Genomic DNA, 16,970 nt, shown 5'->3' on the forward strand with positions numbered 1-16,970 from the left:
CCTGCGTTGGTGTGATGTGGCTGATGTCCTCCGATGCCAGCTGTTTCAGGAGTGTGGTCTTGCCTGCATTATCCAGTCCCAAGAGGAGGAGCCGTACCTCCTGTTCTGGGGTGCTTTTCAGTTTACGCAGGATTGAGAGTAAACCCTAAATCAGCAAGAGAGACCAGCTGTTATTTCCCCTCTGACTCTGTCCTCCCACCACGCCGTGCCCCCCTTCCCTCAAAACAGGTTCTGTATGGCGGTGGATTCCAGGACAGCTTGAACCCTTTCCTCTTCCCAATTTTCCTTCATCCCAAGGACCAGCAGCAAGGTCTCAGCCAGCACAAATGTCACCCAGTGGGGTGCACCCCGGGCTGCACCGCTCACGTAACGCAGCTGCTTGGCACTGCCCGTGCCAGGAAGACAGCGCCCGAGGATATCGTGTGTAGAAGCTGCAAACCAAGTCCTTGCAAGCTCTGCGTTATCTTTATCAGAGGGAAAACCCCATTAATTTAATCTCTCTCCTAGTTAGCTGTAGGTTACTGCGTACCTGACATGGGTTCTTTTCATAGTAACTCCCTGATCATCTCAACCCCCGTTTATCTGCCTAAAACACGCCGGACCCATGGGGCACGTGCAGTTCTGCTTCTCAGGATGTAGCACTTCACAACTATCTCAGATCACCACACGTCCTCGCTAAGAAAAGCACAGTGGATTGCAGTCATTAGCCAGGCTCAGCTCTCGGAGCTGCCAGTAGCACTCAGGATTAGGAAACGGAATATGCAGGTCAGCTCATTTACAGCCGGGCACGTTACGGCAGCGCACCCGAGCTTTTGTCGGTGCCGCCGCTCCGAGACCTTCCTGCGACGGCCGGGGGAGCGCTCAGAATCCCAGCGTGCAGCCAAGAGGCACAAATCACCCCAATTCCACCCGACTCTGCGGTGCACGGATGCTGTCACAACTCTAAATGCTCCGACTGGGAGCCAAGGACTGTTGGAGCCTGCTCAGTGCAAAGGTGTCATGGAGCATTTCAGAAAGGACACGGCCCGACGGATCATGATGCCACAGCTTTCGATAGTGCAGAGCAAGTATTCAAACGCAAACTAGGTTTAATCCTGGCATCTAAGCATTTCTGATTGGGAAGTAACTTACTGGCTATCCATTTAACGACCAGACACAGCTCCAAACGCATGATGTGAAAGAAGGAGAAGAGGAGGAACTTATTAAAATTGGATTTGAAGGGTATTTGGAGAGCTGCGTGACTGCCATCATGCCTGTGCTTTTAAAACACCCCGTGTCGAGCTGAGGGTCAGAAATTCCAAGCTCACGCAGGGAATCATAACAACAAAACTGAAATCTTACCCTCAGCCTGCATCCCCTCTATCAGAAGCAGGCTGGTAAAAACCTGGGAAGGCAGGCCCAGCTCCAGAGGCGTTAATCAGGAACAGGCCCTGCTTGGCAGAGACCCCATGCCCACGGGGTCTGGGCACAGTAAACCCCCAAATCACCGTTAGTCGAAGAGCCCGAGGGTGCTCACAGCTGGCTCCCGCCGCCGGGCCCGTGGCTGATGGATTTGAAGCACCGTGTCGGGCACAGCCAGCTGCCGCAGCTCCTCACAGCCCTGCAGCTCCTTCCCGCGGCCACGGCGCCTGGCTCCTGCCGCCGGGCTGAGCTCCACGGGGCTGAGGGCAGGGGAAAGGCCGAGACAGGAACGCCCCTAACGCCTGCCTGTTACCGTGCGTGTCCTAAATGCCCTTGACACCATTAAAAAACACAAGTTTTAACTGTCTGGCAAGCAACGCGCATTTGCTTTTTCACCTGCTGGCAAATTTACGGCTGTGTTTGTTGGCTCGTAAACCCACGGAGCGCGGCTCGGTGTGGACAGACCCCACGAGAGCAGGAACTCTAAAATTCACACGTTCCCCCTCCTTGAAAGGCTGTGAAGTCCCCATTCTTACAGGGCTGACCCAAAGCCAGCACATACCAGCTCGAGCACCGCTGCCAACTGCGGAGGGCCCTGAATCAGGCCCTATTATTTTAGTTTATTGCTCACTGTTAAAAAAAGCAGTTGTTGAAATGCTAATCCTCTCCGCAGCACCACTCGCTAAGAGCAGAGGAGCGCATCCCAGAGCAGAGAAGGATTAGGAGCCGGTACGTTTTGGGATCCAACTCCAAAATAGCGAGCGCAGAGAAACGCATTCGGAAGCGTCGCCTATCTACCAGGGAGCAATTCTCAGGGGCCGGGAAGAGGAACTGCTGCAAATGTTAATCGAGCTTCTCCCATTGTAGACGGATGCTATTTCTGGGCCAGTATGACAGCCTACGAGAAAACGATCAGCATCGCTCCACATTCGACTCGAGTGACACCGCTGCAAGGCTGATCACAGGATTATCTGGGGTAGCCAATCGGCGCGAGGATATATATAGAAATAAAAGTATTCTCTAAGGTATAAAGTAAGCTGATTTAAAAGACTGGAAGACAAGCAAGCCAATATAGAAGTGGACTTCATTTCAGTAGCTGCCAGCATAGGTTACATGCTTTGTATACACAATTTAAATCACCAGCCAAATAACTGCCTTGGCACTACGCTCGTTACTATTCGGTAAATATAACCGAAAACTCCTACCCGGCCTTCTCCCTCTAGTGAATGTTTAAGATTAAGGAAAGCTGCTCCCAGACTGATTTCTAACATATTTATTATTATTTTTTTAATTGGTCATATGAGCAAGCTAGCTAGGAAGACAGAAAGCATTTCCTGACAGCTCGGCAGAGTGGAAAAAAATAACCCAGCTGAGTTCCCTGCTGCACGCAGCCGCTGTGTGGGACAAGCAACCCTCCCTGCACACACGCTGATGGATTAGCTCCTCTGCTTGCAAACACAACGCCAAAACTAAGTTGGATCGAGGCCTTTGAGGCAGCACAGCTAGCAGACACACGGCTGGGTGCTGGGATGGAGCCTGAAACGAGCAGGGAGGATGGGCCGGAGGGCGAGAAGAGGGACGCGTCTCCTGCAGGTCGCTGTAGAGCCGGCTGGCAGGAGGCTACGGGCAGCATCACTTGCCCAAAACTAAGCAGACTGCGGCATCTGTAAGAGAGGAGGGAACTGCAGATGCTGCTGAGATAACGAGCGGCACAGCGTGGCAGCGCGTGCAGCCTTCAGAGAGGGGCAGGCGCGCGGAGGAACCCAAGGCTGGGCACAGGCGGCCGGCAGCCGCCGCTCGGTCCCCTCGGGGTTAAGCAAACTGCGTGTTTGCTATCAGATCGGCTTGTTTATAAACATCATTATCCGCGGTGGAGAGGGTTTGCTTTATGGCACCACCAGGAGACAGACTGATGGGGTCAGCGAGGAGGAGAGCGCATTTTCCAGACAGCGAGTGGGGACACACAGAAAGGAAAAAAGGAAAAAAAAAAAAAGGCTCCTGCCAATTACTGTGAAATCAGAGCGGGGCATTAAATTCGGAGATGCAGCTAAATGGGTAAGTGCACTCATAAACACGTTGAACATGAAAGAAAGGCTAACCATCTTATTAGCATCCTTCAGAAAACAGCGATGTGCGGTTTTATGAAAGCGTATCATTGCTAGGTTTAAAATACCCACTGAATTATCAAAGGGCTTCCAGTTATAGCTGCACGCAGTAATCCCGTTCTCTCGGAAAAAAAAGAAAAAAGTACAGGCATATATAAAGATACGGTGACATTTATAGGCCTAGCTAAGGGTTTTGTGGGTTTATTCAGCTTTAAATCCAGGCTGTGGATGGGCCTTTTGAACTAGTTGATGCATGTAACTACATCCTGCACCACAGAAGCCGCTGAAAGGAAGATTCACTTTATAGGCCAACACAAAAATTGGTTTGGGACAAACAGAGCATTGAAATAATCTGGTTAAATATTGTATCAGATCGGCAGTACGCGGCTGGAATGGAAAGAACAATTTCCCCTTGTACCGAGGGCTGGATACACAGGGCACAGAGAAAGCACGGCCCGCAAGCCACGGCCGAGCACAGTTGATTCCCATTAGGAGAGGGAAGTAACTGCGTTCTGCTCGACTTTATTAGCCACAAAGCTCAGATAATGAATTTAAAACAAAACCGCCCTCAGTCACCAGCGGCTGCTTATCTAGCAGACGGGGATATTTAGCCGGAATCAAATCAACTCCCCAAGAGGCGGTGTGGCCGCAAAGCCCTGCTGCTCGGCCTGCCCCATGGCCACCTCTCACCCCGCTGTCCCCACGTCCTGCTGTCCCCCTCCAGCTGACAGCACCGCCTCAGCCCGTGGGAGAAACTTCACAAAACAGCCCTAAAACCGCCCCTTGAGTCTCCTCCGCCACACCTACAGCCCTCGAGGAGGTTCAGGCAGAGAACGGGCCAAGTTCCAACCTGCCTGGCGTTCTCCTCCTCGTCTTCCTGTTATCTCTCCCCTCTCCCCGTATCTCCGTGGAGCGGGGACACATCTCGCCCTGCGTGCACAGCACAGCCCCGGCCCGCCACCAGCTCTGTGGCAGCAGCTCCCTGAGTTTAAACAGCGAGATAAAAGACAAGCAAGCGCTGCCTTCAGGCACTCACGCAGCAGCCACGCGCCCGAGCCCGATACCCGGGGATATTTGAGGCTACATTTGGCGTCCCGCGTGCGCCTCTGAGCACAGGGAGCTGGAGGAGAAGAGCCCGCTCTGACAACGGCACTGATTAGCTGGGGCCTTGAAGAATGACGTCTGATTACCTTTATCTTCGGCTGCAGCGCTGCGAATGTCACTAATGGTCATAAAATCACCCAGCCTTTCTCAAAATACAACCGAAGTAAATTAATCTATTGAGCGCGGTTGATTCAATCCTTCTTCCTCTGGCAGAACTCCCAACCGAGCCATTTGCTTGCTGCATGTCTCCACCATATGGTGTCATTCAGCGCAGACTTCCTTTTCTCCTCCGAAATCTCACGCTCGGTGGAGGCAGGTCACCTACGGAGCTCTTCCAACTCCAACCCACTAACATAGTTCTCCGTGCACTCTGTTTTGGTGTATTAACCAGGAGCAGCAGGAATTCGCCTCCCGTAATTAAAATCAAACGCTCTGAGCAGGTTGCAAGGAGCTAATGCCCACCACCAGACGATGCCACCACCCTTCGCCTCTGCTCTGGTGCTTTCAGCACTTGACAGCCTCATCCAGTCCCTGCAACGCCACTTGTGCTAGAAACAGCAGCTCAGGGCCACGAGGAAGGTGCCTGACTCCTCATCTACCTCAGCCTCTCCACGAGACCTGCCTGGCATTCTCTAGACACCTCACGACTCAGCGGTACGGCGGGGCCGTGCTTTGACAGCCCTGGTTTTGACACAACGATGCCAGCTTCGGCCAGCAGTTTGAGAAGAACACAGGTTGGTCCCTGGCACATCCTGCCCTCCGTGCTCCACCTGTGACCTCCTGCCACCGCTGCCTCATGGCTGTGAGAACTACTGATGTGCTCTGCACAACAAGACGCTTCCCCTCTGTATCTATTCACCTGGATGAGCACCAAAATCATGCAAAACTTGGCGTTAACCCCCTTGTCACTGGAGTCAGAGCACGCACCCATCGAGGGGGGATTCAGCGCCTACCAGTGCAACGACAACAGGCCAGAAAGACGCTCAGGGCAGCCGCACGCTTGGATGACAAGCAGCAAGTTGTTACACCAAGCTGTCTGCATCAGTTCTGACTGCTGACCCACAGCCCCGGGCTGCTCCAGTTCTATTTTCTGGTGTTTCAGAGGGTTTCTACCACTAATGGTCGTTCAGTTTTAGGGAAAATTGAGGCACCAGAGAGCCAGCACAGAGCTCCCCGGTCCTCTGCCCAGCACAGCCAGTCCATCGGGCACCCCAAAGTGCCACCCACCCCGTCTGTGAGGCTGCAATCCGACAAACAACTCCCAGAACTGGAAAACAGACAAAGAGGCATTAAAACGCCGCATCAAATAACACAGGCGCTGGAAAACACCCAGCCCACCCTCTCCACACACAAAGCCTTCAGATAAGAGCAGCCAGATCCCAGCCGACACCAGTTTATCGGGACATCACACGGCAGAAGAGCAGATTTGGCTAGCAGCAGCTGCGGGCCAAATGTGTCCCACAAAGCACGGCGCTGCTGGAGGCAGCTGCCTTCATCTCCACAGCAGATGTCCATCCTGTGACAGCTTTGGTGCCTGGCGGGACACGCTCCATCATCAACTGATCTAAAATAGAGCAGATCCCGCAGACCTTATCTCCCTCTCTCTCTCTGCGGCCCAGCAGGTGGGGACGCAGCCAGAATTAACCCCGTGAGGACGTGGAGCCGCCTCTGCCGCTCTCACTCACGCCTCCTCCTGCGCACGCACCCAGCGGGCTCCTGGACAGCACGCTGCTTTGTCCTCGGGGCAGCTCCATCCCTGCTGCCGTTTCCTTCTCCCTGTGCTCTGTGCACGTGCAGCAGCTCCCCACCACCACAGCCCTGCTGCTGGTCCTCACCCACCCACCTGGCACCCCCAGACTCCTCCAGCACCCCCTATCCCACCCTGACACCCCAACCCAGATCATTACCACCAACCCACCACCCCACCTCGACTCAAACCACACCGCCCCTCACCCCCCACCTACCCCCAGCGTCGATTACTGCCCTTAACAGACCCTTGGCAGCACCCAGCCCCCCCAGCCCTCCCTTCACCCCCCCAGCTCCTGTCAAACACCTCACGGCACCAAACCCATTCCCCTGGCGGCGGCAGCGCTGACAGGACGCCCCCCACCCCCCACAGGTCCCATTAACCCCCTTAGGCCCCAACAACCCCCCACAAGCCCCATTAACAACCCCAGACCCCATTACCCCCCCAGCCCCATTAAACCCCCCCCAGCCCCCATTAACCCCCTAGGCCCCACTCCCCCCTCTAGGCCCCACCCCCCCTTAGGCCCCACCACCGCCCCCAACCCCACACAAACCCACCCCCCCAGCCCCGATCTCCCCGGGGCCGGCCCCCAGAACCCCCGAGGAGCTCCCGGTGAGGCCGGGGCCTCCCCCCCGGGGCCTCCTGCCGGGGCCGGGCCGTGAGGCGCCGCTCACCATCCTCCGCGCGGCTCCGGCGTTACCATGGGCAACTGCGTCACGCACACGCCGCCGCCGTGCGTCATGACGTCACCGCCTTCCCGCCTGGGAGGGGCGGGAGAGGAGAAGGGGGCGGGGCTTTGTTTAGCCACGCCCCCCGCAGGCCACGCCCCCAAAGCGCCGCGGGGTGGGCGCGGCCGCTGGGCTCGCTCCTGATTGGCTGAGGGCGGCCACGCGGCGCGGCGCGCGCCAAGGGGGCTGGGGGCCGCGCAGGTAAAGGTCACGTGGGAGGGGGGGGCGCGGGGGCGCGCACCGCGGGGGCGCGCAGCAATAAAAGGGGGGCTTAGGGGGCAGGAGACCCTATGGGGGGGGGGATGTGCAGAGGGAAAGGGGGAGTGCGGGGGTGCGCAGCGCGCTCCCGGGAGGATGGGGGGGTGTAGAGGGGGGGCTGGCAGCGTTTTGGGGCGTTTTGGGTTTTTTTGGGGTGTGTTGGAGGGGGGAAAAGCGCAGCGGGGGGTGGTTGGGAGGTTTTGGGGTCGGGGGGCTCTGCTGGGGGTGGTGGCAAGGAGGGGGAGCTCATGGTTTGGGGGAGACCCCATAATTGGGGGAGACCCCATGAATTGGGGGGAACCCATAATTGGGGGGGACCCCATGATTTGGGGGCAGCCATGATTGGGGGGACCCCACGATTTGGGAGGGACCCTATAATTGAGGGGGGCACCCCACAACTGGGGAGGGACCCAATGATAAGGGAGAGGACCCTGTAACTGGGGGGGACCCATAATTTGGGGAGGGACATAATTAGAGAGGACCCCATGATTGGGGGGACCCCCATGACTGGGGGGGACCCACGATTTGGGAGGGACCCTATAATTGAAGGGGGGCACCCCGCAATTGGGGAGGGACCCAATGATCAGGGAGAGAACCCCGTAATTGGGGGGGACCCCATAATTTGGGGGGAGCAATAATTAGGGAGGACCCCATGATTGGGGTGACCCCCATGACTGGGGGGGACCCCATGATTTGGGAGGGACCCTATAATTGAAGGGGGGCACCCCACGACTGGGGAGGGACCCAATGATTAGGGAGGGGACCGCGTAATTAGGTGGAGACCCCATAAGTGAAGGGGACCCCCGCATGGGGGGCATGGCGGTGGCACGGCCGCAGCGCTGCGGGAGGGCACCACCGGGGCTCGGGGCCGCTGAAAGTCCATCCCTATTGTTAAACATAAACCCGGCGCGGTGTCACGGTGCCACCTTCCCCAGCTGCCTGACCCCGTCCCCAGCTCGGCGCCGAAATGGCCGAAACGCCCGCCGTCCCCCTCGGCTTCGACATCGATGCCCCACGATGGGACCAGAGCACGTTTATGGGGCGCCTCCGGCACTTCCTCACCATCACCGACCCGCGCACGGCTGTGGTGCCTGAGCGGGAGCTGGACCGGGCACGGGAGGTGGTGGCGAGCTGCAGGTGGACACCCCTTCCTTTGCCAGGCCCCCCCCCAAAAAAAAACACCCCATAGGGATGCTGCGTGCATCCCATTGGAGATGCTCGGGGTTTTGGGGAGCCTCTTGCCGAGCTGTGGGTTTGGCAGGGCCGGGCTGGTGCCGCCGGGCAGCAGCCGGGAGCAGCTGCTGTACGCCAAGAAGCTCTACGACTCGGCCTTCCACCCCGACAGCGGCGAGAAGATGAACCTCATCGGCAGGATGTCCTTCCAGGTGCCCGGGGGCATGGCCCTCACCGGCTGCATGCTGCAGTTCTACCGGTGAGACCCCGCTTGGGGACCCCCTCCCCGTGTCCCCGTCCCCGTCCTCGGTGGGGTTGCGGTGCCTCGGTTTCCTCCCGGCCTCTTTTTCCCCGCAGGACGGTGCCGGCCGTGGTTTTCTGGCAGTGGGTGAACCAATCCTTCAACGCCATCGTCAACTACACCAACCGCAACGCCGCCTCCCCCATCTCGCTGGCGTAAGTGTGCCCCCCCCATACCCATGGGATGCCCCCCCCCAAAAAAAAAAATGACCCTTGGGGACCGAAGGAGCAGGGTCAAGGTGTCAAAGTTGGTGGCTTTTTTATTTTTATTTTTATTTTCTCTCCTTTCTTTGCAAACCTCCACCCAGGCAAATCGGAGTGGCCTACGTCACGGCCACCGGTACGGCCCTGGCCACCGCGGTGGGGCTCAACCTCTACACCAAGGTAGGTGGGGAACGGGGAAGGGACCCTCCTCCAAGCCCCCTTCCCAATGAAACCCCCATCCCCAGCACCGGGCGATTTCCCTCGCCCCCAGCCCCAAGAGGTTTGGTGTGGCTGCTCCCCACGGCAGCCCCCGGTCTCATCCTGCCCCCGGTGCTGACGCCGTCCCCTCTCCCGCAGCGAGCCCCCCCTTTGCTCGCCCGCTGGGTCCCGTTCGCAGCTGTGGCCGCCGCCAACTGCGTGAACATCCCGATGATGAGGCAGCAGTGAGTGTGTCCGACCCCAGTGGGTCGCCCCCGTCCCCATATTCAGCACCCCAAGGGGGTGGCTCGGCCGTGACCGAAGCAGGAGGGAGGTCTGGGGGTGAGGGTGGCCATTTGGGGCTCTGCTGGGAGATGTCTCGGACCCAAAGCCCTTCTGCAGGTGACCGTGGGTCCGTGGTGTCCTGGTGTTGTGTGGGATTTTGGGGGGTGCTCCCTGAGGGTGTGGGGTCCCGGTGACAGCCAGGCCGTGCCCTGAAGGTGGCAGCATCGGCCTGGGGTGGCAGAGCCCCAGGGCCACCCCGCTCCCTGTCCCCTCAGGGAGATCATCAACGGGGTCACGGTGACGGACGAGGACAACAACGAGCTGGGACGCTCCAGGGTGAGCGCTGTGGGGCTGTGCGGGGTGGATGGGGCAGGTTTTGGGGGCGCAGGCACTGCGGTGGGGCTGAGCTGGCCGCTCTCGCTCGCAGAGGGCGGCGGTGAAGGGCATCGCGCAGGTCGTGGTCTCCAGGATCACCATGGCAGCTCCGGGCATGAGTGAGTACGGGATGGGGGCCGGATCCACGCTGTGACCCCAAACCCTGCTGCTCCCAGCACAACCAGTGCTGCTGGGGCTCTGTGGGGTGGCCGGGGTCGCTCAGCTCTTCCCCTCCCCTCTTGTCTCGGCACCTAGTTATCCTGCCCATCATCATGGAGCGGCTGGAGAAGTTTCCCTTCATGCAGGTGAGCCCGTGCTGCTCCGGGGTCGGGGCCACAGCGGCCAGCAGGGCCCTGACCCCGCTCTTCCCTTGCAGCGCATTCGGGTTCTCCACGCGCCGCTGCAGGTGCTGCTCTGCGGGGGGTTGTGAGTATCCCAAAAACCCACAAAGTCGCCCCGGAAAAAGACTTCCCAATGTTTTCTCCCATTATTGGGAATAATGGGGTGTGAGCAGCCCTTCCTGGGCTGAGACCCTGGCTGTGGGGTTGCAGCCCCCAGCACTGACACCCTCTTCTCTCCCCACAGCCTCGTGTTCATGGTGCCAGCTGCCTGCGCCCTGTTCCCACAGAGATGGTACCTGTCCCACTGCTTTCCCCGTCAGCTCGGGAGCCTTCCTCCTCCCCTCGCTCTCCTCTCCCCATCCCGAGAGGGCTGTGATGGGCACCCCATGGGGGCAGGATGGCGGGTTTCACTCTCTGTCCCCTTCCCTCGCAGCTCCCTCGCGCTGGCTAGCCTGGAGCCGGAGCTGCGGGACAGCATTGTGGCCAAGCACGGGGACAAAGTGCCATACGTCTACTTCAACAAGGGGCTGTGAACGGAGGCTGCTTCGGGAGCCACCACATCCCTCTGGACCCCAGCCCCACATCCCCTGAGCAGGGCTCGGAGGCATGGTCCGACCCCGTCAGCCCAGCCTGGGGGATGGAGCTGGGGTCGGCTGGCCCAGAGCCTCCCCCCATCTGCTGCCAGCTGTTTCCCCATTGGGGATGTCCCTTCTCCCCCCTCAAAACCACATTGCTGCCTTAATCCACTGCAGGGGCCTCTTCCCAAGAGCTGGGTCCCCCCTCAGCAGGCTGTCAGGGACCTGTCCCCTCTGCACAGGGAGCGGACCAAGTCCCGGGACCAGTGCTTGGACCTTGCCTTCCTCACTCTCAGGTTCCGATTTTATTCACTTTGTGATTGTCACGATCCCAAAGAGGAATTGCTGATTCTTTTTAAGCTCTAATTTTTTGTAATTACCCATTCCTCTGAGCGCAAAAGCTGGCTGTTGTCCTGTGTCTCCCTGTCCCCGCGGTGGGACCAAGGACCTGGGGGACGCTCGATTCTGGTTCCCCCTTGCGCAGGGGGAAGGAGACACAGGGGTCACGAAGCCATCAGGGTTTGAGCTCAGGCTCTGAACAGGCAACACTGCAACTGACAGAGGGGAGGGTTGGCAAATAAAACATGGTGATTTTTAAAACAGCTGCTGGCTCTCATTCTGGGTGGTCTTTGGGTTTGCGGGTCCATGAATGGGGCTGGTTTGTGGGGTTGTGCTTGTCTCAAGGGGGAAAGGTGTGGGCTCAGTGGATAGTCTGCCCCAATCCCTCCAGCTGAGGGATTCACATCCCCAAAGGGACACAGGATCTGGCATTAGCCACTCTGCTCCTGCAGAGAAAGCAGCAGAACCCAAAATACACTTCTGGAAGGGCCAAGCCCTATCCAAAGCAGGTTTGATGCTGCTCAGTCTGCAGGGGAGGATAACATCAACACATAGAGCAACAGCTAGATGACTGCACAAAAGCTCTAAAATAATAGGGCAGCAAGAGGCGGGGAGATGTGTTCACATTTGTTTATCTGTTGCCCGGTCATTATTAGATCTCTTGTTATTGCACAATTAAAAAAAAAAAAAATAGATAAGCACGTGAAACAAAACAGATGTCACTCCTGTTTGGAGAGGGAAGAAGCCACGAGGAGACGTCTCTGCTGTCTGCCTGGGCTCCTTAATTCAGGTTCCTCTTGCCCTACACCCCAAATGTCTGTGGGCACTTTTGGAAAGGCACATGCAGCAGCTTGGGATGGATTTGGGTTCGAGGTGCCCCTGGCACGCTGAGGAACACAGCGGTGCTTGTAGAGCAAAGTGCTGCAGCAGGCACCCTCTGAAGAGCTGCTGCTGCCTGCTGAGGCTCTGGCCAGCTCTGCCTCTGTGTTCCCCTGCTGCAACAGGAAAGAAACCTCACTGCCAGGAGTCAGGGCTAGGTTCATCCTTGTTTGTGAAGAGCTGCGGGCGTTAATTAGGCTCCAGCAATGAGTCACACCCAACCCGGGCTTGTCCCATGCTCCCTGTGCTCGCCTCCTTCTCCCTGCCTGTAATTTCAGGGCTGGATGGGAACGGGAATCAAGCTCCCTTAAGAACTGTACGTGGCCGAAACATCAGTGCTCCAGCTTCGATTAACAGCCAGACCAAAGATGTCTGGGGAGTCGTGAGAGCCTGGGGTCTGCCTTGATGAGCCATCGGTCCCAAAAGCTGCTGGAGGAGAGAGGAGCAAACAGGGTGCAAGTGCTCTGGGTTAGCTCCTGCCAGCCCACGCCAGCCGGGTGAGCAGGGTTAGGTGTGCCCCAAGTATCGCCCTGATTGAAAGATCCCAGGGGTAGGAGATAAGCTGCTAAATTGATTTATTTTTTTTTTCCCCCTGGTTTTTCTGAGCGTGTTATCTGAGCATCTGATAAACATCAATCGTGCCAATCCCCTGTGGCGGCTGCCTGGCACGCAGGGAGTGGTGGTGTAGGAAGCCTCCATCACTGCCCAAGAGCTGGATTGGGGAGGGGGTTTGGGGCCCCAAACAGGGACACCCCTGGCTGCCCCAGGGGGACTCGGGGCTGTGCTGGGACAGGACTGTGTAGGACATCTCCTCCTCACGCCTCTCTTCTCCCAAGGTGGCTCCTCCAGGGGTCAATAATTGCCAACAGCCCTCACCCCTGCTGCTGGATTTTGGGGGATAAGGGATTTCTGCCCAGCCCTGGCTGGCTCAGCCTCACACACGACGCTTGGGCACTACTGGAAGGAGGCTTGTAGGGCTGGGGGGGTGGCTGTGGCTGCCCCACTGAGGTGCAAAAACTGCCTTGTGCTTCACTGCCACATCCTCAGGCCCTGCCCCGGGGTTTGTTTGCTGCTGCCTGTGGGTTGCAGCAGCACATGCCCTGTTTTTGGGGTGCTTCACCTCCACCCCAGTGCTGCTGGGGCCATGTTACCCCCTCCCCACACGCATCGCCTGCTGAAACCCAGGCTCTGCTGGGCTGCTGGGCTTTGGGGCTGTGTGTGTGTGTTACGTGGAGGAGGCCAGACAAGGACAGGCTCAGTGGATGGGGACGAGCACCCCGGGGTGCCACACTGGGGCGCAGGGCCGGGGCGCAGCCCCCACACCCTTCTCCCTCCAGTTCCGCCACTCCCAACATGGCGCCCACCGCACCACCCCCCCCATTCCCTCCCCTGCGCGCCACACTCAAGATGGCAGCTCCCAGCGCTCAGACCCCGCCCCTCATGCCCCCTCCTCTGATTGACACCTCCCTTCACCAATCCCCTCCCGCGCCTCTCTCCTCCCACCCAATCAGCGAGCGGCTTGGGCGGGGCGGGGCCGGGGCCGGGAGCGGGGACGGGGGGGGTACCCCCTGCGCTGCCGTCCCGGGCCGCAGTCGGGCGGGGGGCGGCGGGGGGTGGGGGGGATGGCGGGGAGGCTCCGCGCCGCCATGGCCCTGCTGCTCTTCCAGGCCCTGCCCCGGGGGCTGCCGGCCAGCGTGGAGCCCGCACAGGTAAGGGGGGGACACGCCGTGACCGGGGGGGGCGGGCTGGGGGCTGCTGTGCCCCGCACGGTGCCCCCCGGTGAGGGGCAGGGGGCTGGGAGCACCCAGAGGGGGGCTCGGGAGCAGCGGGGGGCAGCGCCTGGGGGTGCTGGGGGGGGTCCTGGGGTAGGGGGCTGGGGATTTTTGGTACCCCCTGTAGGGTATAGGTTGAGTGTGGTGGGCTCTGGTGTGTCGTGGTGGTGTGTTAGGGGGCTGTGAGCGGTGTTTGGTGCTCGCTGAGGGTCTGAGCAGTGGGGTGCTGGTCCCTGGGGGGTCCCAGGGGCTGTGGGTTTTTGGGTGTTTAATGTCGCGGGGATGCAGGTAGGGAGCATCCCTCCTGCAAGGAGCCCCCGCAGAAACTTCCTGATGCTTCTGCGGCAGGTGGAGGTGAGGAGCTGGGTGATGGCCACGGATGTCACCACCCCTGCGAGCTTCCTTCTTCATTTTAGGGTGCCGAAAGCAACAGATGGGCTTTAACATCTGGGTGGTGGTGGCAGCGCCATCCCCAATCGTCCCCAATTGTCCCCAATTCCCTTGGGTTGCACTGAGGCTGTGATTTGGCCATTGCCGCCCTAGGGAGCCAGGTGCAAGACCGTATTTTCCATGTTGGTCTCCACTGCCCCAAACTGATGGAAGCCTTAGTGCTTGCTTCGTTTCCTCATCAAGCCGAGGTACAGAAATTAAATGAGTATAAGCACATGGTATTATGGCATCCCAGTTGCCTGCAGAAAAGGTGTGAAAGTCTTCGCCCCTACGCATGCTAATAAAAATACTGGACCTGCTTTGAAGACTGAATGAAAGGAGCTCCCTGCCCCGTACAGCTTAGTCAAGGGGCCAGGTGGAGGCAAGGAATAGGAGGTAGAAAAGGAAGATGAGAAAAAGCAGGGGGAATGGGAAGCGTTCACATAGTGAGCTTGCTTGTGGACTAGTTGCATGTATGACTTGTAGGTCCCCTCTCCAATCAGTGCATGGGAAAATAATCCTAAAATAGCCAGCCTTGGGTGGTACGGTGCATGGTGGGGGGGAGAAGAGCTTTGGCAGCCTGTGTTTGCTGGAGAGCACTTCGACGTGGATGCGCCTTTTCCTCCTTTTCTTTTCGTAGTTTGCCTATATAAAACTCACGCGGTTTATTTTAGCCCTCGCTGTAGACTCTGTCTGTCAAAAGGCTGATATTATCTCGCAGCGTGCTACAGATTGACAGCAACCCACTCAAAAAAAAAAAAAAAGACAGCGGTAATGCGGGAGCTTGGAAATGAGCACGAAGGAAAACTTGGTCTGCTTTGGTGTTGCCTCGGAGCGTGATTTCCTTGGAGCTGATGGGCTGGCGGAGATGGGGCAGTGCTGGGCTTCTCTGCGCCAATTCCTGGGTTTTTAGCTGAACCCCTGGCAGGGTTTGGCTTGTGCCCTCTGCTTCCATGCACGTTTCAGCCCCTCGCCATGCCCTGCTTGCTTCTTCTGGGCAGGGCGTGTTGTTTTGGGGTCTGTGCCTCGCCTCCAAATCCTGCCCTGCAGACCTGGTGGGCTAAGGCTGGGAGGTGCTGCAGGAAATGTGTCCTCTAAATAATTCGGGAGGTGGAGCTGTGCCGCCTAGCCGCACTGAACAAACATTCCCGAGAACATGCTGTACTGTGCGAGAGGGTCTGATTTTGCAGGTTAAAATAAGTCCAGGCTGCCTCGGATCTTGAAAGACCTTTCCTTGCATTCAGGCTTGTTTCGGGTGGCGGGTGGAGGAGAGGGAAAATAATTAGCTCAGCACCATCCCGAGTCCAAGCTGAAGCTGTAACTGTGCCCGTGAGTGTTCAGTGCAATTGCATTTGTAATGAGAGCACAGAACTCTGTTAGCAGACGTCGAAGCACCTCTTTGGAGATGAAGGAAGATATTTTGCAATCGTATAACAAAAATAAAGTCGGGGGAAGTGTCGCAGGAAGAAGGAACCTCTCCGTGTTCATTTGTGACTCTGCTTGTGTAGCCTTAAACTGCACACCTGGGCTGTGTGCTGTCCCCTCAGCTTGAGGGAGAGGGACAAGAAGAACCGAGTATCTTATAAAAACAAGCCTGATCGATTTTTGTAATGAAAAACTTTTAACATTAATCATTATTCTATTGTAGTATGTCCCTGCAGGGCAGACTAAAGGTTATTTGACTGCCTTGACTGTCTGCCTGCTTCCCACTGCAAGCAGCTTAATTATCACATAGTTTTCTCTACTGTTGTTTTCTCTAAAAACAAGAGATTTAAGTGCATGTTAACTATGTGACAAGTCCGAGGAATCCGTCTGTCTCTAATAAGGTGGTTTGGAGCCAAAAATCTGACGGAAGCAAGCTCTTAAAGGCCCACTTCACCCCAAATTAAAGAGTTTGCTCCCAGTGCTGCGGCTCGAGGGATGATTCATTGCTGGTGACGGAGGGGACGGGTCCGAGCTTTGAGGAAGGACTTGGCGTGGCCGTCACAGTGTTCCTCAGGGCTGTGCTCTTGCTGTCACCATACCTCTGATGGCACCGACATGGGGTTGTCGTGCTTCATCCAAGAGCGTGGCTGCCCTTGGGAGCATCACTTCAGGTAGCCTGTGAGCAGTGGAGGTGCAATCACCCACAACTTGGATTCATCTCTAAATATAAGCCTTTTTTTTTTTTTGATTAAGCTACAGGTAATTAGTTGCAGATTTATTTCCATGCTTCCTGAAACGCCGTGGGTTTTCCAGGAGGAGAGCTGTTCATACGGCCATAGGCATGTATATGGTCTGCCATGGTATCTTTGGGATTCTTGGGTTTTGGCTTGCCAATTTCCACAGTTTTGGCAGGAGGCAGCAGAGATCAAAGTACGTCCTGTACTCGTTCGGAGCAGAACCTCGGGGTAACTGTGCGGATGGGATTCAGGACTGCTCGTACCACCACGAACTCCAGTGTCTCATCTGCAGAGCACGCTTTCCCACTGATTCAAATTCTTCCCCTGGTGAATGGCCCTCACAATGGCACACAGCTCTGTAAGGATTTCTCCTTGCAGCTGTGCAGCAGATGGAAAAAAAGCCCGGTCTGAAAGTGTCGGGTGCCTCCTGGGTACGAGTGTGGCAATTTTCATCGGGGTGGTTGAAGTGACTCTGTGCCTGGGCCCTGTAATCGCCACTCCGAGAGTTTCCTCGCCGCCCTCCAATTAACAAAAACCAAACAACCCCTACAGAATAAACCCGGGCAGCTTCTGTGGAGCTGTGCTGAGCTGTGGG

The 16,970-nt window shown here is 57.5% G+C and overlaps 3 protein-coding genes across 11 annotated transcripts in view; 2 read left to right on the forward strand and 1 right to left on the reverse strand.

The window, feature by feature from the left end:
• Positions 1 to 7,169, reverse strand: part of ARL3 (ARF like GTPase 3) — a 26,817-nt gene extending 19,648 nt beyond the window's left edge. For 2 of the 6 annotated variants that reach the window (XM_072039747.1, XM_027459935.3), the window contains exons 1-2: positions 7,032 to 7,169; positions 2 to 145 (exon numbers count right to left, since the gene is read on the reverse strand). In XM_072039747.1, the coding sequence (XP_071895848.1) occupies positions 2 to 145; positions 7,032 to 7,034 (147 nt within the window). In that variant the 5' untranslated portion in view covers positions 7,035 to 7,169. Of the gene's footprint in view, position 1; positions 146 to 6,295; positions 6,419 to 7,031 lie in introns of those variants that run through there. The other 4 variants (XM_072039746.1, XM_072039745.1, XM_038181034.2 and 1 more) reach the window with 3 other exon arrangements.
• On the forward strand, positions 7,163 to 11,396 carry SFXN2 (sideroflexin 2). 3 transcript variants are annotated; one of them, XM_072039743.1, is made up of 12 exons: positions 7,163 to 7,286; positions 8,279 to 8,480; positions 8,605 to 8,775; positions 8,874 to 8,972; positions 9,125 to 9,200; positions 9,378 to 9,463; positions 9,779 to 9,839; positions 9,931 to 9,997; positions 10,134 to 10,183; positions 10,255 to 10,304; positions 10,464 to 10,511; positions 10,653 to 11,396. In XM_072039743.1, the coding sequence occupies exons 2-12, from the start codon at positions 8,311 to 8,313 to the stop codon at positions 10,750 to 10,752; spliced, it is 978 nt and encodes a 325-aa protein (XP_071895844.1). In that variant the 5' UTR covers positions 7,163 to 7,286; positions 8,279 to 8,310; the 3' UTR covers positions 10,753 to 11,396. The 3 variants fall into 3 exon arrangements, with proteins under 3 accessions (XP_071895844.1, XP_071895845.1, XP_027315734.3); XM_027459933.3 differs by lacking the exon at positions 7,163 to 7,286 and having other exon boundaries at positions 7,964 to 8,480; XM_072039744.1 differs by lacking the exons at positions 7,163 to 7,286; positions 9,378 to 9,463 and having other exon boundaries at positions 7,942 to 8,480.
• A 2,193-nt stretch (positions 11,397 to 13,589) lies between these two features.
• The window catches only part of WBP1L (WW domain binding protein 1 like), a 54,180-nt gene continuing 50,799 nt past the window's right edge, over positions 13,590 to 16,970 (forward strand). The window contains exon 1 of one of the 2 annotated variants that reach the window (XM_027459852.3): positions 13,590 to 13,721. In XM_027459852.3, coding sequence (XP_027315653.1) covers positions 13,635 to 13,721 — 87 coding nt within the window. In that variant the 5' untranslated portion in view covers positions 13,590 to 13,634. The remainder of the gene's footprint in view (positions 13,722 to 16,970) is intronic. The other variant, XM_072039748.1, reaches the window with a different exon arrangement.

The sequence above is a fragment of the Anas platyrhynchos genome, chromosome 6, assembly GCF_047663525.1.
Source record: "Anas platyrhynchos isolate ZD024472 breed Pekin duck chromosome 6, IASCAAS_PekinDuck_T2T, whole genome shotgun sequence".
Taxonomy (NCBI): Eukaryota; Metazoa; Chordata; class Aves; order Anseriformes; family Anatidae; genus Anas; species Anas platyrhynchos.

Bases quoted from the DNA above. Each gene is read 5' to 3' on its own strand.
- SFXN2 (XM_072039743.1), top strand. From the start codon at position 8,311: ATGGCCGAAACGCCCGCCGTCCCCCTCGGCTTCGACATCGATGCCCCA. The intron at 8,973-9,124 runs GTAAGTGTGCCC...ACCTCCACCCAG, and splicing joins GCCTCCCCCATCTCGCTGGC to GCAAATCGGAGTGGCCTACG. The intron at 10,305-10,463 runs GTGAGTATCCCA...CTCTCCCCACAG, and splicing joins GTGCTGCTCTGCGGGGGGTT to CCTCGTGTTCATGGTGCCAG.